At 37.0% G+C, this 22,347-nt stretch overlaps 1 protein-coding gene across 4 annotated transcripts in view; it reads left to right on the top strand.

The window, feature by feature from the left end:
• Ppp3cb (protein phosphatase 3 catalytic subunit beta) overlaps positions 1-14,078 on the top strand; it is a 47,330-nt gene extending 33,252 nt beyond the window's left edge. Inside the window, exons 11-14 of one of the 4 annotated variants that reach the window (XM_059273804.1) lie at positions 3,817-3,898; positions 4,633-4,730; positions 10,199-10,228; positions 12,309-14,078. In XM_059273804.1, coding sequence (XP_059129787.1) covers positions 3,817-3,898; positions 4,633-4,730; positions 10,199-10,228; positions 12,309-12,487 — 389 coding nt within the window. In that variant the 3' untranslated portion in view covers positions 12,488-14,078. Of the gene's footprint in view, positions 1-3,813; positions 3,899-4,632; positions 4,731-10,198; positions 10,229-12,308 lie in introns of all 4 variants that reach the window. The other 3 variants (XM_059273803.1, XM_059273806.1, XM_059273805.1) reach the window with 3 other exon arrangements.
• Positions 14,079-22,347: the final 8,269 nt, after the last annotated feature.

The following is a 22,347-nucleotide window of genomic DNA, read 5'->3' as shown; positions in this document are numbered from 1 at the left end:
CACCTTTCACTTTTATTTGTAGCTATGCAGCCTTGGAAAAGTCACCCAACTTCTTAGGTTCCTCTCATTTATAAATTGAGAGAACAAAAAAAAATGACATTTTATTCTCAAGTAACTTTTACAGTTTTCAGCACCATTTATGACAGTTTCTATGGGAAAATACAGGTTTCTGTTTTGCATACTAGAAGTAGATCTCCCTTCACTGTCGGCATCATAGGTGCAATTACTCCTCATTTTTCCACCCTTTCATTACCCAAGGGTTAGTATCTAGAATTCTAAACAGATTAAAAAATAGGAATCAAGGAGTTTGCATAGAGGAATGGGAGTGATTTGGGAGAGAAACCTTTGAAAGAGTGGAGAAAGGGAGGGTGTTAAGATAAACGCTCAAGTTCAGCAGAGAATTCAGAAAAGAACTGTTAGAAGCCCACCAACCCCACACTTCCTTGTTTCTTTCCCTTTAGTCTTTCTTTCTCTGTCCCTCCTTTCTCCTTTCCTTATATCATGATGGCATGACTTCTCTCTTCTCTTTCTCTGTTCCTGCACCTCACTGAAGCCATTCTATGGATCTGGGAAGAAAACTGACTTTAGAAAGAAAACTTGATAGAATGGAGTTTGTTATGGAAGCTGAATGAGGGTTTAGTTTTTCTATAGAGAAAGGGGGGAAATAGGACTAGAGGTTTTCCAGTTGCAGGAAAGAAAGAATAGTTTTTAGATATTCGATTTTGAGATTGGTTAAAATGGATTAAGACTATTATTGATGGCTCTTTGGTATTCTGTACTGTTTGTTTAATGCTTGTATGGGTAGTTTTGTTTTTCAAGATAAGTTTGCATAAACATTGCATATAAAAATTTGTAGCATCCTTTCTAGAGGTGTTAATTATGAAAGAATTTTTGACCACTAATTTCTATGATATTTAGAGTGCATACATTTCTTTCCAATATTTGTCTTTTGTCTTCAGTTTGGTAAAAGAAATGCATAATTACAGTGCCACTAAATTAAACTCTGTAGTTCTTGTAATGCAGTCATGTATCTTAGCATTAGAATGTAAGATCTGGAAAACTCAAATTAAACCACCTCCACTGCCTACTCTTAAAGCTATTTACTTGCTTTGAAGCAATCTGTTGCTATTTTTGCAAAAGATGTCCCCCGGTCTTCCAGATTGGATTGGGAACAAGCAGCACATTGTTAATTTTAAATATATGCAAACATTCTACAATTCAGACTGAAGAAATCATATCATCTTATTATAGAGTATGGGAGGCTCAACTTTTTCTTTATTGGGAGTGGGTGAGGCGTTCTACTGAGGAAAGTTACCTATATTTTCTGTATATGCTACAGATTTTGCATATGTTGATGTCCTTGGAGAACCACATGAGTTTGTATCTTATTTGTGTCATTGCTTTTCACTTAACATACTTTAATGGGTGGCCTAATTCCTTAGGGTTATGACTATAAATGTGTGATTGTTAGCACGGTCTTTTATTGGTCTTATGTGTTTTCACGTGGTTTTTTTTTTTTTCTGTCCCTAATTATGTCTACTTTCATCAAAAATTGTAACCATTCTATTCATAATTTCTTTCTCAACACATGTCTTTTAAGAAATCTTTGCTTTAGAGCTCTACCCTGTAGCATCTGTCTTTTATTCACCAAATTCTACAATATTACATTTTTCAAATTTTCAAATATAAGGGCCTTCATTTTTTTTCTCCCTTTCTTTCTACATTCATCCTTCAGTACCACTGCCAAGTTAAATCTCTATCTTTTTATTTGTCTCAACCACCTTTTCTCCATCATTCACTTCCTTTTTTCTGGACTCTCCATCTGAAGAACGGCTCATATATGGCAATAAAAAAGGTACAGACCAGACAGAGTAACATTGTTTTGAAATATGACTTCATAAGTTACCTCATGTCCATGTAAGTTGGCACATTCATTGCATAATGTTTTGAGAGTCTTCTGGGTCTTTTGCAAATTTAGCCTGACTCTTATCTGAATTAGTATTTGATGTTTTAGAAGTCATATTCCAAGACATCTGTCTTTCTGTGCATGGAAATAGTTTTCCCTCTTTTCATTCCTCTTGTTTTAAAATTTCATTCTTTTGCTTATTTGTAATGTTTTGTACTTTTCCCTGCATGACTAGGGGTGTTTGATTGTCTGTCTTATTCCCCAAAGTACTTTTAAAGTGGACATTTACTTTACTATGATGCATGATGTGTTTGTAGACTGATTTTAAATCCTGATTTGTACAGTATATTTATATTCCTTAAAATTGTTTTGAGTTCAGTATAATTTTCATGTCATTTGGTTTTACAGATATATAAATTAAGGCTGAAAATACAAATGTATATTGTTATAGCCATCCTTTTCAACCTGTTACTCCTTATACAAAATCAAACTGTTTTAAAATTTCTGCCAATTTAAAAATAAAGTATCTATATTAATTTATTAGAAGAAAATCAAACTTTATATCCTTGGAAAAGTCGTTTAATAAACTTAGGGTTTTTTGTTTGTAAAATAAGGAAATATCCCCAGTGTGTCTTCAGATTCTGATATTTTTTGATACTTAACCTTTTTTTTTTTTTTAAATCTGAAGAACATCTCTTTGATGTTATAATGACCACATAGTTTTTTGGAGCTTTAGTGCTCCCAGTATTCCAATATTAACCTTTAGAGAATAACATATAAGGTAATTGGAGCCCTGCTCTCTAAATATGTGTTTTTTTCCTTGAAATTGGACTTTTTTTTTTCTGGTTTTCTTTCAGTTAAGTCTAACCATCATCTTAGTTTTCAATTATATGTATTTGTAGTCTGCTTGAATTTTAAATGAAATGCTCTCACCTACAAGACTTTGGATTGTTCAGACCTCTGCATACCTAAGGCCCATTTGCTCTAGCATCTTAGCCTTTCCTTGACCTTCTCCTCAACAGTGGTGCTTCCATATGTGTATTTTCATCATGTTGAAGCACAGGTTTAAGGAAATGTACTCGGGTCCAGATTGACTCTGGTTGCTATATATGTGGTAACAGTGCTGAGATTATTGTTCTTGCTGGAGACCAAGGGAAGGAAGAGTGACCTCTGAGTCTTTGTCCAGCCACAGAGCCAGCTCTTTTGGTGTGTTCTTTAGCCAGCTTTTCGAGGGAGTTTCTTCTTACTGTTTGTCTCATATTCAATGCCCGTGGTTATAAAAGCTTAAGTATACTTGCATGGCTGTGGAGGACAGCTAATCCATGCAGTTGAGATATTCATTGTTGCTGAAATACTTCTGTAGTCACTATTTTGTGACCACCTTTGTGATTATTACCCTTTGTACATTATTTATAGACTAACTTGGAGTAAAGAAGCTTATTCTTTCATAATAGGATGAGATATTTCTAGTGTGCATGTTAAAGGCTTTTGTGATAGTTAAACAGAAATTTTCCATTTGTCTTAGTGTGCATGCCATAGGCTCCCATGAAAATGTAAAACTAGGATTGTTTCTAGTTTTTTGTCCTCTGGTTTGTAGTTCAAGTTGAGCTCAAGTCTCCCCACCCCCACACAGACCCCCCCCTTTGTTCCTTTCCTGATTAGTCAGTGTTGAGAGATAATTAAAGTTTGTGAATTATTCTTATCAGACCCCAATATTTGACTAGTGCTGAGCTAATCATTGAGGGAGGAAGAAACTTCCTGGCAATGATTTCTAGTGCCTTCCATGTGAGCTGGTAGCAGGAGACTTGGTATTGATTTAGATGAGTCTGGAGTAGGCTAGTAGAATAATAGAATAATGCTTGAATGCCCTAAACTTGAGCCCCTTTTTCTATTTATTCCATTGAAAGTAGGTTCAGCTGCAGCCCGGAAAGAAATCATACGAAACAAAATCCGAGCAATTGGCAAGATGGCAAGAGTCTTCTCTGTTCTCAGGTATTGATACATTTTCCTGATTATTTTGCAGAAATTATTTTATTATATTTTATGAGCATTGTTCTGTTTGAGAACCTAGAGGCAATGTGGTTTTCTTTTTCTATTGAAACTAGTTGTACATTTATGCACCGATGAAGGGAATAGAAGTTCCTTTGAATCTGGTGGTGTTTTGTTTGCCTGATTGTTTTGTTTTGTGGTGCTGTAATTAAACCCAGGACCTAGAACATACTAAGCAGGTAGTCTGCCACTGAAATTAGGGTTTGTGCCCTTTGGATCTTGCTCTTTCAGTGAAAGCACTAAATCTACACCTTAAAATTAGATCAGGATAAGATTCCTGGTGAATTTTCCCATCTATATAGGATATCTGTTTTGCTAGAGTACATCTTGCCTTCCTGGGGTTAAAATTCAGAAAGATGAGGTTTCAGGAAAACAATATATGTTTCAATTGTAATGTGTCTACCCTCCTAAATGAAACATTTAGAATATGGGAAAATATGTATCTTGAAATTGAGGGAAATATGTTAATAACAATGATTGTCATAAATTATATATACGGCCTACATCTGGGCCCTAGCTCTTCTTTTAAAGTAAACATTTATTGATAGATTTTTATTTTGTTTGGTTTTTGCTTTTTGTAGTTTTGGGGATCAAGCCCAGTGCCCTGTGCATGCTAGGCAAAGACTGTACCTCTGAGCTACTAAATCTCTGATACTTGTTACATTTCTCTACTGTAGGGAGGAGAGTGAAAGTGTGCTGACACTCAAGGGCCTGACTCCCACAGGGATGTTGCCTAGTGGAGTGTTGGCTGGAGGACGGCAGACCTTGCAAAGTGGTAATGATGTTATGCAACTTGCTGTGCCTCAGATGGACTGGGGCACACCTCACTCTATTGCTAACAATACACATAATGCATGCAGGGAACTCCTTCTGCTTTTTAGTTCCTGTCTCAGCAGCTGACATAGCAGGGTACTATATGATAGGCAGTTATCTGATTAGTACCTGGCCAGGGCACAATATTGATAGAATGGGTTGTCTTTCAACTGAAAATAATCATCAGTTCCCCAGCTTTTCATAAAATGATGTGGGAGTAGCTCATGTCATAATTCTGAAATATTTACTGATTCGTTTGTCTAATGCACCTTTTTCTTTTAAAAGCCTCAGTCAAGAATGTGAATCAGGGATATACATATTACACAAATGGAAATGTAATTCCAAGTTTCTTAACTTTTAAAATTTATATAATTGTATTAGATTATGCTTATATTTTCAGGTATATTTAATTTTTGAGTTAAAATTCTGCTTAGGCCCAAAAATCTTCTTTATGCACTTCATTTGCCAAAAAATTTATGCCAAGTTTTGTACCCTAGTAAATGATTAGAGTTTGTTTTCTGTGGTGTTTGTTAAATGTTCTATGTATAATTGCCTGTCTGTAACATGCTGTTTCCTTCCTCTGCAGATATAGCTGCGTTCCTAAATCTGTCTGTCTTTCTTTAGGGTAGTTGTATGTCTGTAAATATATGTTCAATTAAATTATTCTATCAGACGCTTGTCTGTCTTTTGATGTAGAAGCAGCTTTGTAGCACCTTGATTTTAGGTTTGCTGCACTTGGTGCATTCCGAACATGAATGTAACGTTAGATATTAAGCTATTGTTATAAAGGGTTGAATTTAAATCCTGTAAGTCAAAATTGAAAGGGTGTTATTAAGTGTGCCTTTATTTTGCATGGAAATAAAAAAATTATACGTAAAGCATTCCTGTAATCTGGCTCATTGAATATTTTATGTTTTTTAAAAAGCTAACTTGATTGTTTTAGTATCTGTGTAAGTACTGGGTGAATTTGAAAGCCCATTACAGATTAAATAGAAGAAAATGCTGTGAATATTGCAGCTCATACACAGTAGCACACAGTCTCAAATGTCTTTCCCTTATGGATAGAATACAAAAATTGTAATGTGGAAAAAACTATACATAGAGCCACTTTGACAGCCCTCCAAGGCTCATTGTTCTATTAAAATAGGCAGTGATAGATCTTTTGTCCATAATACAGTTTCTTTTTGGTGTATTTAGTGATTTTTTTAAAGTGGAAAAAAATTTAATTTAAATATTTAATGAAATTCCCTTAAAATGTCATTTTACTCAGTTCCAAAACAAATCCTTTCTAATTAAAATAATTTTTGGTAGACAAATAATTTGTATCCTATATATGTTCTATTTTATATGTTATTCTGTTGTCTGCTCTTTACCACTGGTGCAACCAAGAATTTCAACTCAGTACAGTAATGGCTTTCAGACTGAATAGAAACCACATAGAGCTTCAGATTCTGTGCTGAATAAGGTTTTTCTGTTGGTTTGTTTTTGTTTTATTATTTCCGTTTTTGTCATGGTGCTAAAGATCAAATAGTCTAGCTCCTTGAACATTACTGAACCACTAAGCTATGTACTCATCCTTAAATTTCTTTTCTCTTTTCTTAGTTTTGGATTTAAGAGAAACTGTTTCTGATTTTCTTTATTTTCTTTGCCCTCTATTTCTTTATTACAAATATTTTTAAATGCCAAAGAGAATTTCAAGTTAAAATGGTGATGAATCATTAAATATTCAATAAAAATTGTTACTAGTAAAGGATAATTCTAATAAGGAAAAGTATATCCTTTGTTTAAAAAAGAAAAAAAATTAAAGGATAGCATATGTAAGTAAATCTACTTGTTAGTTTTACATTGTATCCATGGCAAACCCATGCTTTCAGATTTTACAGTTAGCACCTGCTAATTACATGCTTTGTTGACAGCTCAGTACTTCTATTTATTCTTAATTTGCATGCAGCCTGAAGCTTATTTCTTCAACTTGGAAACTACCCTCAACTGCAGGGAATGTTTGAAAGACAGCAGCTTTGCTGGAGGGACTGTCTGTTCCTAGTATAGAGTGAGTTACTGGAAGGAGCTGAGCTTAAGGGGTCTAATTCGGGAAACTGGACAGCTCCCTACTTCTGCTAGGGATGGCTCTTGATGTTATGGTTTGAGCATTTGGTGGAAGTTATTTCCCTAGCATATGAAAATTTGTTTTAAAAGAAGTAACAGAGCTCATATAGAAACTACATCTTTGAGGTTTTTTTTAACTGAAAGATTAATGTTTTAAGCTCCTACAGATAGAAACACTAATGTTAACGTATGACTGAGAGGTAATATAAAAATAAATTTAATTTTGAGACTTCAAGACTATTTTCAGAATATAGAAATTACCTTTTCAATGTCTTTTACATTTTTTGTTTTGTTTTTCGAGACAGGATCTCATGATGTAGCCTTGGCTGGCCTGGAGTTCACTATATAGATCAGGCTGCCCTCGAACTCATACAGGTCCTCCAGCCTCTGCCTCATAAGATACAAATCCTCCAGCTCCTGCCTCCTGAATGCTGGGATTAAAGGCACAAGCACCACCATGCCCAGCTTCTTTTTAGTATCTTTTTTTTGTTTTGTTTTGTTTTTCAAGACAGGGTTTCTCTGTGTAGCTTTGCGCCTTTCCTGGATCTCGCTCTGTAGACCAGGCTGGCCTCGAACTCACAAAGATCCGCCTGTCTCTGCCTCCCAAGTGCTGGGATTAAAGGCATGCACCACCACCGCCCGGCTTCTTTTTAGTATCTTTGAAGCTAATTCATATGTTATTTCTTGGGTGGAGGGGGTTGTTGTTGTTGTTTTAAAAACTACAACTCTGCTGGAGTTTGATTTTGGAGTTTTGTATTTTATTTCATGGTAATTTGATTAGGAATCAGTCCTATAATTCTGTCCACATCACAGCCTATATGGGAAAAATATGTAGCTATCTCTACTTTAATAATGCCAAATTCTTGTTGATCATTTGTTCTTTGTTGTATAGACGAACATAATAGTTAAAGGCAACACTATATTGATACTTATTAGCACCGTGACCTGTGTAATTGAAAATTAATAAAAGAGAAGTACAGTAGTGGCTTTTAGATTGAATTTTATAGTTACCAGATGTTTCTTTCTAGTTTACTGTTCAAGCTTCAGATGCCCATATTTCAGTTCTAAGCCTTTAAACTTGACAGAATATATAACTTACTGTCAAGTTTTTTAGCTTAGAGTTGATCAGTAGAATTTTAAACTTTTGATATAATTAACTAGATACTAATCCTCTTAATGAGATCAATTTTAGTCTTAATTTATCATACACAAGTTGTAGCATATTTCATATCAGTCACTTCTGCTATCACAAACTCTTAAACCATAGTCCAATAAACATTTTTTTTTCTTTCAACTTTCAATTATAATGAAAAGTGTTCACATTCTGAAAGGGGCTGATACTGAGTGTTTAAGGACTGATAAATATAGATGGGTCTCTTTTCATTCTGTTTGGTGTATTTTTGTTTGTTTGTTTGTTTGAGACAAGGTCTCATTGTGTAACCCTGGCTGGCCTGGAACTCACAGAGCTCCACTTGCCTAAGTGCTGGGATCAAAGGCATGGCCACCATGCCCAGTTAGATGGATCTTTTGTCCTAGTTTTCTCTCTGGGAAAATTTTGTAGAATTCTTTCCAGATACACAGTGCTCAATTTTTTTTTTTTTCAAAGTTGAGTTGCACAGTGGGCATATATTGTGTATGTCTGAGTTTGATTTAGCAAGTAAGGAATATTTAATCTTTATTCAGTATTCATTCTACCTCTTTTGGATCCCCAACTCACTTTACTTTCTGGTTAAGATCGCCAATGTTTTCTAATTTAGTTTTTAAGGCTCTTCCATTCATAACTGTTTTGGATGAAATAAATAATTTCTAAATCATACTTTTTCTTAAAAAGACATTTCAGAAGTAAGTATTGTAATTACCTTTATTGTAGAAGAAGCAAAGCAGAAGAAATGGGGGCATTCTTGTTGTAATATTCTGAGCATGCACCCTTTGGGTACAGAAGGGATAACATTATCAGGCAGGTACTATTATTCTTTGCATTTTTGGATCCTGGTCCCCAGTGTGAGCTCTTTTTTGTTTGTTTGTTTGTTTGTTTAAACCCAAAAATTATCAAGTAACATTTAAAATTTTTTTGAATTACTATTTTATTATCTTATTCATATGGATGTTTGGCCTGCATATATGTACACACACTGTGTGGATGCATGGTGTCCTCAGATCAGGAGAGGATGTTGCATCTCCTGGAACCAGCATTACAGATGGTTGTTAGATGTTAGGAATCGAACTTCAGTTCTCTGCAAGAACAGCAGATGTTTGGAACTGCTTACTGCATTGCCCCAAAAGGCAACTTTGACTGCAGAATGCAAGACTAAATAGTCAATTCTTTAAATGGGCCAGTACAAGTTATGCCAAGAATTTTTTTCTCACATGACCTATGTATTGTACTGTATAATGAAATAATTAGGATTAATTGCCTGAACTTCCCTTAATGCCTTTCTGATTAGCATATGGGTTTTAAAGGCCCAGTAGCCTTTCTTTCTTCACCTAAGAATTCAGGCTTCTCACTTCTAAGCAAATTAATCATCATGATAAACTTAATATAAATAGAATTTTAAAATGTTACAGATGTTTAGATAGTTGGACAGTCAGTATTAGAGTAGGAGCTAGGATGCAATGGTATACACTCATAGTCTCTCAGCTACTTTAGAAACTGGTGCAAGCCAGCCTCCTTCAAAACAAACAAAACCCAAGTTCCTAGCATAGAAATGGTTCCTTTTAGGCTCCCCCTAAAGAACAGAACTTGAGAATTAGACTAATTCAACAAATTCAGGGTCCCTAAATTTCATCACAGTTGTACTAGATTTTGCTGCTATGCTTTACATTATAAATTTAAAGGGACAGAAAACCATTACTGACCCCTTCTAGTTTGTATCTTAGGGAACCAAGTAGTGATGAATGTTGTTGGTACTAGAAGTGAAAGAAAAGATTCTCCTGCTTGCTTTTCTGCTACAGTGCTATTATAATTTTCCTGTAATGATAATGCACTGATAAACATAGTGAAAAATTCTAGTGCCATCAAAACACTGAATTTAAGATGAGTAATTAATACTGGAGTACATTTGCATGGGTGCTGAGGTGTCTGTCGCAATAGGTCTATATGTCCTGTGTTCTGATGTCATAGTGCTGTGTGTAAGCTGTGCTGTTTTAGGAATTTGGGGGATTGGGTGGGGCTTTCCAATATGGGTATAGTTTGTGTTCAATTGTAAATGATGATATAGATTGGGTACTGTGATATATTAAGTGATCATTGCCTTTTCTGCTGTACAATATGACCCTTCTCATCTCTCTCATTCATTTTGCATGCCTCTGCTCACTTCTGTACAGCCACAGTTGAGGCTATTGAGGCTGAAAAAGGTACGATCAGAGTCCTTGCACTGGGCAGAGATCTGTGGTCTGTGGGTGGGCATCAGAGAATATCCTGTGGGTGTGTCTTATGCCTAGCTTACACAGATGAATCATACTGGCTGACTCAACAAGTTTAACAGTCACAGTCCTCTTTTTTTTTTTTAATCACAAGAGCTGATACCTATAGAGTCTTTTCTCTTTCTGATATAATCCAGAGTTTATTGTTGCTGAATTCTTTAGCATATGTTGTATATCATAGCATTTATGTTGCCTGTTTTAATGGACATTATTAAACTAACCCTGCAAGTGGAGCTCTAGCCCATATTTTGTGTTTTATGCTACTCACATTTTTTTCTCTATGTAAAACCCCCACTAAATAAATATGTGAGTTTGTTTTTGCCCATTCTAGTACAGAAACTGATACTATAATGATTTTTGTTTCCTGCAGTTTAGGCTGTAGTTTTATAGTTAAGATTATATTCATGTGAATCAATACTTAGCTTGATCTTACACACTTCTAAGTGGCCACAGCCATTTGTTTGGTTCATGTTTATAAGTAGTGCTAGACAAAGCAGTATATATTTTAAAGTTCTGCTCATTTATATCTATAAAATAATTTTTCTCTTTAAAAAGAAAGCAAAGTTTTAAATTTCAATAATTTTTCCTTTTTATTTTTGGTGGGAATGTATAACTAACTGTTAAGTTGTAGTTAAAACTAAGAACAAGAGTCAAAAAATGGAGAATCTAGATTCTATTCTGACACAGAACGTTTCTGGCCTTTTTAATATCCTTTGTGAATTACAGGAGTCCTGTCCTTCTAAGTGAAAGAATCTAAACTTAAACTCTTGAGAGTGTACAAAGTACTACGGGAACTAGAAAATAATAACTGTTTTGTTAATAAAAGAGTTTTAGCTAAATTGCAAAAGAATAAAAAATAAAATAAAAAATAAGTAGTGCTAGAGATTAAATCCATAAAACAGCTAGACTGTAAGTAATTATATGGATATCTTTCTTAATGAGCATTTTATTACTGGTATCTGTATCTTCCAGATGAAGTGAATGAGAATCCATAAGAATTGATGTAAGCTGGGCTTGGTGGTAATGTCTATCCTAGCAGTAGGGCCATTGAGTCAGGAGGATCATGAATTTGAGGCCAGGCCAAGCTATGTAGTATATATGTATATAATGATTCCAAGGCCAGCCTGAGCTATGTAGTGAGACCCTGTCTCAAAACAAACAGTTAAAAGAACCCTTAATGCCAGGCGGTGGTGATGCACGCCTTTAATCCCAGCATTCGGGAGGCAGAGGCAGGCCTCTTTGTGATCTCTGTGAGTTCGAGGCCAGCCTGGTCTATAGAGCTAGATCCAGGAAAGGTGCAAAGCTACACAGAGAAACCCTGTTTCGAAAAACCAAAAAAAAAAAAAAAAAGAACCCTTAATACTTAAGAAGGATTACCATTTATTTTGACATAGTTTGTAGTAATTGGCCAGAGAATGAAAGGAAACATGTTCTAAAATATGAAACTATGCCTACTTTTTGTTTATCAACCGAACACAGTTCTAACTTGAGGGTCATTTTCCACTTTTTCATTTTATACTGGTATTCCTCCAGATAGTTCTTACCCTACTCCATTTCACCTTCACTTCTTGAACATATTCTTGGGTTGGGGATTATTCTTATTTAGCTTCCTCAGTTGCCCCTCTCTTTGCTACCTCACCTTTGTGATGGTCACCTTGTGATCTAGGTTTGAGGTCAGAGGAGATAACTGGTTTAGTAGAAGCAGGCCAATACCCTGAGACCATTGTCTACAGGTTGATTTTGGGGGCAGGGAAAGGCAATTTTAGTGTTTTTGTTTTGCTTTACTTTAAGACAAAACAATGTTAACTTGTTATCTATGAAGTTGTCATCTTTTTATTTAGATTTAAGTGTTTCATATTTTAATGGGGAGACTAAAATGGGTATAGAATTCAATTAAAATTTAAGTGTTGCTATTTACAGTCATTTCTTTTTTTCTTAAAAGTCATTATGTTTTTGAAAACTCAGAATTGTTTTTACAATTACTGACTTATCAAATTTGCATTTTGTTAAGCAATACGAGGATTCTCTCCACCACATAGAATCTGCAGTTTTGAAGAGGCAAAGGGTTTGGATAGGATCAATGAGAGAATGCCACCCCGGAAAGATGCTGTACAGCAAGATGGTTTCAATTCCCTGAACACCGCACATGCCACTGAGAACCACGGGACTGGCAACCATAGTGCCCAGTGACCAGCGGCTTCCCGGGGACTCTCAGGTCTTGGGCCCCAAATGGACAGATCACCCAAGGAGCTGGAGGGGTCGGCCAAGCTGATGATAAATGTCACAGTCTCTCTGAAGAAACCATTGTGCTTTTTGAGACCCTTGCCCCCTTCCTGGATGGAGGCTTGAGGGCCCTGGGACATGTGCTATCTAATAAGATTGGGTAATCGCTGCCACAGTGGAGAGCAGTGAGCAAGGGGCTTGGGGCAATTTCCAGTGGAGGCTATCTACACCTCCATTTATGCTTGTGGTTCACACATTTACGTTTACAAATGAGATTTCTTTTTTTTTTTCCTCAGTAGGATTAGGTTTTTTTTCAATCATGACTTTAAATGCAATCTTTAGAGTTAACGTGGACTCTCCCCCCACCCCATGAAATGTCTTTAAAAGGATGAATTAGCATGGTCTTAAAATATATTTCTGAGGTTACTAGCTGTATTTTGAATTGTAGGCAAAATCTGAGAAACCCAGTTGGTGTTTATACAAAATGCTGACCTCAGGTCTATAGTTCTTAAATGTGGCTAATTCTGTAACATAGTCTTGGTATTTTTCAATTATGAATGCATAAACTATTTCTAAGACTCTTACTTGAACACAAATCAAAAAACCAATTTAGAATCTTTTTTGCCCATATCTTTTGAGATTTACACCCCAGAGATTTAAGGAAGAAAAAAAAAAGCCTAAATTTTCAAATTATAAAGAATTACAGAATTACTCATTTAAGGTACTTTAAAAGAAGTTTGTACATTGTCAAAGTAAATTTTAATTCAAATCATGTCTGTAAAACTTGACGTATTTTGTGTATGCATGTTTTCATTTTGCAAATATTTAATATATAGACCTATGATGTACAGGTACAACATGTATAGGTTACGTAGATGTTATGAGAGATTTTAGTTTATTGTGAGTACTCCAGTTGCTTAAAAAACCACCAGGGTGATTTGCTGCTGGCTTTCTATCATTTTTATGTTTAAATGCAAAGGAAATTTTAAAATGTCTGGAAATGTTTTTGATGAAGTAATGCAGCCTAGAAGCAATGGTTCTCTTCAACCCTTCAGATGTTAGTGGAAGCATAAAAGTCAAGACTGCATGTTGAAATTTTACTTTTGATAGTTACAGAACTGCTTGGTTAAACTAAGTGGAACCATGTGCTAATTTTACACAGTTATTGACCTGTGCTGATTGCCACTGTAGTTTGGTATTTCCCTTTACTTTGGTGGCCTGCTTCCCTCATGCCCTGGAATACAACTCAGAGCTCCAGGCAGCGGAACCATCTGTTGTTTTGTTTGCCAGAAAGTGCACCCTGTATGGTCTCCTGTCTAAGTTGGAAATATTATGCATGTGCAGGACTATTCGAATATTTTATAAACAGTAGCACACAATAAATTCCATGCATGGGCCGCTGCTCCAATCTCTGTGTTGGGTTTTATTTGGAAGGTATAGTCTGATTTAACCTTTTTATGCAAATTGTAAAATTCTGTTCATGGAGCTAGGATATCCTTCAGAGATTATCCTATAAATAATTAATTATGATTTAATGAATTAAAGTCTTGTCTATAAATTTTACTTGTATTTATTTATTTATTTATTTTTTTTTTTGGTTTTTCGAGACAGGGTTTCTCTGTGTAGTTTTGGTGCCTGTTCTGGATCTCATGCTGTAGACCAGGCTGCCCTTGAACTCACAGAGATCCACCTGGCTCTGCCTCCTGAGTGCTAGGATTAAAGGTGTGCGCCACTACTACTACTACTACTACTACTACTACTACTACTACTACTACCACCACCACCACCACCACCACCCCCCTCCCCCCACCCCGGCTTATTATGCTTTTTTTTTTAATGTGAGTATTTGAGCATTAGAGGACTTTGAATGCCTCCAATAATCTTCCAAAATATAATATTCAAAGTCACTTGGGGCTAGGGCTATAGTTCAGTGGAAGGTTGCTTGCCAGTCATGTGCAAGGCCCTGGGTACCCCACCGTAAACAAGAGTCACTGTTTTCACCAACTCTTAGTTGGAAGAAATGTTCTAGTCTTGAACTTTGTTAGAGTGATAAATTGTGTTTTGATAAATTGGGTAGTTTAGCAATAAGCAAAATACTAATATTTGGTTACTCTGAAATTGTGCTTTGCCTTCTGTGCCATGGTTGAAGTGAGTATAACATTGTGCAAATGGAGAAATTGCTCACAATTTATAATATAATATGACAAATAGCTTTAAACAGTAACTATGATACACATAAAGCATAGTTTATATCAAAATATATATCTTGTCAAATTCCAGATAAAAACAACCCAAACCGGGTGACGGTGGAACACGCCTTTAATCCCAGCACTTGAGAGGCAGAGGCAGGCGATATTTGTGAGTTCAAGGCCAGCCTGGTCTACAAAGCTAGGACAGCCAGGGTGCTACACAGAGAAACCCTGTCTTGAAAAACCAAAAAAACCAGACAAACAAACAAACCAGAACCTAAGTTGTTTATTATAGTATCCACCATAATAATTAATTTGTAAACCAGTCCATTAGCTGCCTCTAAAATTACCATGTATTGTATACTTTAAAGATTTTTTCATAGTTTTTTTTTATGAAAATTACATTGTTAAAGTAGGAACTTAACTAGTATTTTAAGTGCTAGGAACTTCTTAGCACTTCTTTGATTTATTACTAGGGATATATATATATATATATTTATATATATATATATTTGTGGGAGTCATAGGTAAGCATCATTATCAAACTTGAAGAATTACAAGTTGGTGGTAAAAATTAAGAAGGAGAAAGTAAAAGAACAACTTGGACAAATCAGTGTACATGAAAATGGTAGACTGTCATCCAGCCTCACAGACATCTTTCAGATTAATAAAGTAGGAACCCCTGTGCAGCCTCCACCCTCTTGCTCCTTCCTTTTTTTTCCTGAAAAGAGTCTAGGTAGCTCAGATTACCTACCCTTCAATTCTTCTGTCCTCTTGCCTCAGCCTCCCTAGGCAAGGGCTAGGATTTTTACAGGGATGAACTACTATGCCTGGCCTGCCATCTTCATGGATAGTTTTACCAAAAATGGTTAAATACTTAAGATAATTTTCATTGCAACTCATGATGCAAATTGTGGAAAATACAGATCTCTAAGTTGTTACTTTAAATGTCTACCAATGGAAGTAGTAATGCTAAAATAGAAATTGCCCCTATCAATTTTTTACCCTGTCATTATCCTTTATATTCAAATATGATACTTCTAAGTTAGCAGAGTCAGTCTGATTGATTGATTGATTGATTGATTGATTGATTGATTTTTGTGCCTTCTGGAATTCAGTCATCAGCAACAGAACTCTTAACCCCGTTGAAGGTCATCATTTAATTTGAGGCCATTTTAGTTTGAAGTTGGCCTTGAAATCTTTACTCACAATAGTCACCTGTTTAGTCAGTGTTTTTGAATATTACAACTGATTTCCTTTGTTTACAGCTATTCTAAATGGTGTTATGCAATGTTTCATTAACTCCTTATTTGCTTGTAGTTCATGCTTTATAGTTTGAGATTCCTTTGGAATCCTTTCTGTTGCTGGAGTTTTCCTGCCTGGCCCACGGTCAGGGCAAATCTCTCTCAGGCTGGAGAATTTCTCTCCAGCTCCCGCCACCAAGTCCCGCCAGTCCCAGAGCCCATTTATAAAATAAACATACAGACTCTTACATTATTTAAACTGCTTGGCCATTAGCTCAGGCCTGTTATTGTCTAGCTCTTACTCTTATATTTAGCCCATTTCTATTAATCTTTATTTTGCCACATGGCTCATGGCTTACTGGTACCTTACATCTTCCTTGTCCTGATGGCGGCTGGCAGTGTCCCTCCCTCAGCCTTCCACTTCCCAGAATTCTTTTCCTTGTCCCGCCTATACTTCCTGCCTAGCCAATGGCCAATCAGTGATTTATTTACTGACCAATCAGCAACACACTTGACATACAGACCATCCCACAGCACCTTTCTTTGTGTTAAAATTTTGTAATTTGATGTAGTACATTCCAGGACCCTATTGCTAGAGGCTCTGTTTCCCAGAGGCAGGTAAGTGACAGCTGAGGTCAGACATAAGCAAAAAACAAAAGGGGGAGGGTGGATTCTTTAGTCATATAGGACCACTGTCCAAATATCTGCTGTTAGGTTCTTCAGCTCAGTAGTTGTAAGTGGAAAGGAGCCAGGATGTGTGATTGTACTTCTGGATCAACATCCTTTACCAGGAATGGAAGGATAGCTGAGTTAATTCTTTCCTGTTTTCTGTCCCTATAAATAGTAAGTACTTTTACTCAGTACTGAAAATATTGGTCTTACCTATTTTGATATTCCAGAAGCATTTATTCCTCTTCATTTATTTTTCTTTTGAAATTGTCATGTCTCTTCCTTTAGAGAGTACTTCATGCTCCTTCCAGTGAAGTGTTTTTACAAAGTAGTTCTCCTTCTTTTTCCTATAGTTAAGTTCCTTGTACCATTAAATGCCATCTCTCTTTTTTTTTTTTGGGTAATTATATTTGTACTTGAGCCTAGATTGGACATTGTTGAATTCTGTTTGAGCAGTGTGTTAGGCTAAAAAGGGACATCGGGTTTGGAGAACTCATCTTGGATCTAGACTGACACCCACCTTTTCCCTTTTCCTTTGGTCTGGTGTCTGTCCTTCCAGCCAAGTATTGATTCCTTAATTAATCCCAGGGGATTCCCCCCTCCCCCCATGAAGCTGTAAAGTGAGAGAAGAAATGCTACCTTGAGAGACATCCAGGAAATAGTTGGTTTCATCTTTCCTCAGCTTGCCTGGCTCTGGTGAGTTGGGAAGTGTTGACAGTCTTGAGCCCTCCTGGCAGAGAATAAAGATCAGAAAGAGAACTCAAGCAAGTGTCCAGGTCCTGACTTGCCTCGTTAGGGAGAATTCAGCCTTGTCTGTATGGTTGGCAGGTCACACCTAAGTAACTGAGACCCAGCATTTCAGCAGTTTGCAGACGAAGTGATATGAGGGAACAGCTGCAAGTGAGACCCAGCCTAGATCTGAAGAGGTCAAGCGTTCACTTCACTTGGAGGAAAGAGAAGGAAGCAAGCCTAGGGCTTAGCAGGGTAAGTTACTTTCCCATCAATCTGTCTACTTAGTTCATTTTATAATTCTGTAAAGTATCACTTGAGGGAGTGTTAATCACTGATTAAGCAGCTAGTGTGGTCAGAATAGCAGTATTCTTTTTTGTTGTTTTTCGAGACAGGGTTTCTCTGTAATTCTGGCTGTCCTGGAACTAGCTCTGTAGACCAGGCTGGGTTTGAACTCAGAAATCTGTTTGCCTCTGCCTCCTGAGTGCTGGGATTAAAGGTGTGCTCCCCACTACTGCCTGGCCAAAATAGCAATATTCTAAATGTACTATTCCCCACTTCTGCCTTCTCCCCACATTTGGGGCTTTTGTTCTTTGGTTTTTGAGTCTGGGCTCCAACTCATGATCACCCTGCCTCAGCTTCCTGAGCACTGGAACAAGTGTTCATCATCATGGCAGCCTTCCCTTGCCCTTTTCAAGGAAACCGGTGACCAGTTCTACTTCCCGCTGTCTTCCCACCACCATCCAAACGATGTATTTGCTGATGGACTCAAGAAACTACAATGGGTTCTTCTGATCAGGAGACAGTGAGACTGTAACTGTATCTTCTGTGAAATATAGGACTTTTGTTAATGAGGAGGGAGAAAACGGGAGAATGCCGTTTAGGAATGGGTTAATGATTTAGGTTAGACACTGGAGAGGAAGGATGAGAAACCAGCTTACATTTCTATACTCAATGGTGTTTTCTCTAAGTCATCAGGATGCCTAGAAGAAAAAATTAAGCCATCTCTTTTACAGGTACAGTATAGGCTGAATGCTGGTTAAGTTCTGAGTGCTCACCACAGCTCCTTCTAGTTTCACCCTTCCGTATCCTCTGGTGTTTTTTCCCCTCTCTCCTTCGCTTTTCTCAGTTTATACCCCTTGAACTTGGAGGCGCTTGGGACTCTGGGAAAGCTAGAACCAAGGTCTGAGTCTACAGTATACAAATTCAGAAATGGTTACACACACACACACACACACACACACACACACACACACACACACACACATTTAATAACCCAACTTCTCATTCCTACATTCTCACCTTCCTGTCAGAAAGCAAGTACATTTATAACATAGGTCATCATTATGCTCTTGATATGGACTGGTGCACTGCTTTTGATTTCTGTCTAGTAATATCTTACCTTCCTATGTATACACATTTCTGAGCATAAATCTCCCATTGAAGGAAGGAATCCTTGAAAATGCATAAATGAAGCAGTATCTTTCTGACCTTAACTGTCTCCCACTATGGCAAAAGGTTATGGGCTAGTTTCAGGAAGTTGCTCATTAGAAACTTTTGGATGTAAGACTGTACATCTGTCCAGTTAGATGTACTTTCACCTGGGGAATGGTTCTAGCATTTAAATGCTTCTCTTAGAATGCAGTAATTCTGGAACACATTGAACATAGGAGTATGTGTGATGATTAAAAGTGGATAGCAGGGAGCTGGATATAGCTCAGAGTGCTTGCCTAACATTTATCAAGCCCTGGTTTCAATCCCTAGCACTGCACACACTGGGTATGGTAGTGCATGCTTGTAATTACAAGCACTAGCAAATGGGTGCAGAAGAATCAGAAGTTTCTGACCATCTTTACACAGTTCAAGGTCAGCTTGGGCCTTGAACTGTGTGAAGACAGGTGGACTGGGAGTTTTGCTCAGTGGCAGAATACTTACTTGGTATACAGAAGGCCTTAGGTTTGATCCCTAGTATCATGGAAGGAAAGATGAAGTACAGGCATAATCAAGTCCTTGGAAATGGGGTTCAGAAGTATGAAGAGAAAGAGTGTTCCCATTTACTCTTTATACAGGGACATAACTTGTAAAGCTTAGGACCACCAGTTTTCATTAGGTCCCATATCCTCACTTGTGTTGTGTAGAGAATACAGATGAGCTTTTATTGTCTCTGCTTTATGGACTCAAACAAGCCATTCACTCCAAGGTTGAGGAGAGATACTAGAAGGGTGGATGGAAAAGAGTGCAAGAGAAAAATGGACATTGATTCCTCCATGAACCTCAGGCCATGGATTTATAAGAGCAGCACTTAAAAGATGGGTATGAGCTGAATGATTCTGGAAATATCTGGATTTTGCCACCTGCGTACATTTTGCAGCTCCATGATGGTTCTGGAGACATCCCTTTAACAAATCTGATTGCAAAGAGTCAAATGTCAGGCCATTTTTATAACAAAACATGATCCCTGATGTGAACTTTGTTACCTTGTTTTCAGTAGAACCAACTGCTGCCAGTGTTTTTATCCTGTATCCTTTCCTTGTCCCTGGAGACAGTAAACCTGGATATTAATAACTTTAGCCTCTCCGTGTCTACAGATATCTTTATTTCTTAGCTCCATTCACATATAACATGAAATTTAAAAATTTAAAAGTTAGCAATTAAATGGCATTTTGTAGTCTGTTGATGTAGCTCAGTTGGTGCTTGCCTGGTTTTGTATGAAGCCCTGGGTTTGATTCCCATCCCTCATAAATCCAGTATGGGGGTGTCTATTAGTAATTGGAACACTCAGGAGATAGACACAGAAGAATCAAAATTTGAAATTCATTCTCCTCTCCATAGGAAGCTTGGGATACTTGAAACACTTCCAAAAAGTTTTTTGTTGTTGTTGGTATTTATTTATTTATTTATTTATTTATTTTGGCTTTTTGAGACAGAATTTCTCTGTTGCTCTGGCTGTCCTGGAATTCACTTTGGGACCAGGCTGGCCTCAGTCTCACAGGGATCTGCCCGCCTCTGCCTCTGCCTCTGCCTCTACCTCTACCACCACCACCACCACCCGGGTTTAATTTATTTATTTTATTTTAATGTTCACAGTGGTATAAACCTCTATAAAACATTTTCATCCCTAAAAAAAAAACTTGACTGGGGCAGTTATTCCTCATTTCTTATCCAGTCCCTGATGACTGTCAATCTATCTCCAAGTTTACTTCTTTTTTTTTTCTTCCCTACATATAAATTTCAGTGTGTTCACCATTCATCCATTATTGGACCTTTGGTTGTTTCAAGTTGTTGACTGTCTGGACAGTGTTGTTGTGAGCATTCATATAAAAACATGTATTAGGTAACCATTTTCAGTTATTTGGAGGTGCATACCCACGAATTGCTGTATCATGTAGTAATTCTATGTTATACTACTTTTTTCCTTCCTTCTTTCTTTTTGTTTTGTGAGACACTGTATTCCTGGCTAGCCTTAAAATCACTGTGTAGTCTAGTCTGGTCTAGAATTTGTTAGTCCTCCTGCCTCTGAAATATTGAGATTATAGGTGAGAGCTATACATGGCCCCCTTTTTTCATTTCTCTTTTGAGGGCCATCTTTATGGGTGGATGAAAAGATACTTTATTATAGTTCTGATTGGTAATTCCTTAATGACCAGTGAACATGTTTTCTTCTGTTTATGTTCCATTTGCAAATATTCTTTGGAAAAATAATCTACTTAAATATCTTCTCTTTTTTAATGCTTTTTTTATTTTTTTTTAAAGATTTATTTATTTATTATACATAACAGTGTTCTGTCTGCATGTGTCCTTGTAGACCAGAAGAGGGCACCAGATCTCATTACAGGTGGTTGTGAGCCACCATGTGGTTGCTGGGAATTGAACTCAGGACCTCTGTAAGAGCAGCCAGTGCTCTTAACCACTGAGCCATCTCTCCAGCCCCGCATTTTTTTTTTTAATTTTTGAGAATTTTAGGTATGTATATAATATATTTTGATCATATATACCTCTCATTCTTTCCCTCAACTTCTCCTGAACCCTCCACGCACACACACATACAACATGGCCCACTCCCAGATTCATTTCTTTTTAATATAACCCATTGAGACCAGTTAGTAGTGCCTGTATATGTTTGGGTGTGGAGCCATGCATTGGAACATGAGTAAACTTCCAGTGACCACACTCCTATCAGTTAGGAATCAGACCTCCTGAACTTCGTCCCACACATGCTAGAATTTTGCCTAGCTTGATCTTCCATTGATCTTGTGCAGGGGACCACATTCTATAATTTTATGACTACAAAACCATGTCATGTCCAAAAGGCAGCAATTTTATGGCATTCCTCCCCATCTTCCAGTTTTTATATCCCCTCCCACTCCTTTCCCCATCCAGTGTTCCCTGAATCTTGGTGGGTTAGTGTGTGGTACAGATGACAGTTTTCCCATTTAGGCCTGGGCACTCAAGGTCACGTATTCTTAGCACTTAAACCAGTTATGAGTTTTTCATTAACTACTATGCATTGCGAAAAGAAGTTTCTCTAACCAGGATCAGAGCAGTACAAATTTATGGGAATAAATGTAAACATTTAGAAAGCAGTTTGACAACGTGGGAATTTAGCAAAATAGCAATACTAGGTTTCCCCTAGATCCTTTGAATTCCCCATTCAGGCTTTTGACCAGGTTTACAGTACCAAGCATGAATTCCTTCTTGTGGAGCTGGCCTCAAATGCAATCAAAAAGCAGTTGGTTCCTCCATAATGGTCATGCCATCATTTTACCTTGAGTGAGCACATCTTATAATTTTAGCAATTAGAGCTTAACACTGGGTAAGGCCATTGATGTTTTTTCTCCCCCCACAGACCGCATAGCACCTCTGGGACTATGAAAGCTAGCCGGCAGAGAGAAAGATTCCTAATCAGTACTATATGTCTTGTATCCAACATATGTATTATCTTCAGCTGTAGGGCTTCCACATCAACTTAAGTATAATTTGCCTATTTTTATTTTTA

The sequence above is a fragment of the Peromyscus eremicus genome, chromosome 9 (genome assembly GCF_949786415.1).
Source record: "Peromyscus eremicus chromosome 9, PerEre_H2_v1, whole genome shotgun sequence".
In the NCBI taxonomy this organism is placed as follows: Eukaryota; Metazoa; Chordata; class Mammalia; order Rodentia; family Cricetidae; genus Peromyscus; species Peromyscus eremicus.
Note: the sequence above shows the minus strand (reverse complement) of the source record. Positions and strands in the feature narration are given on the sequence as shown.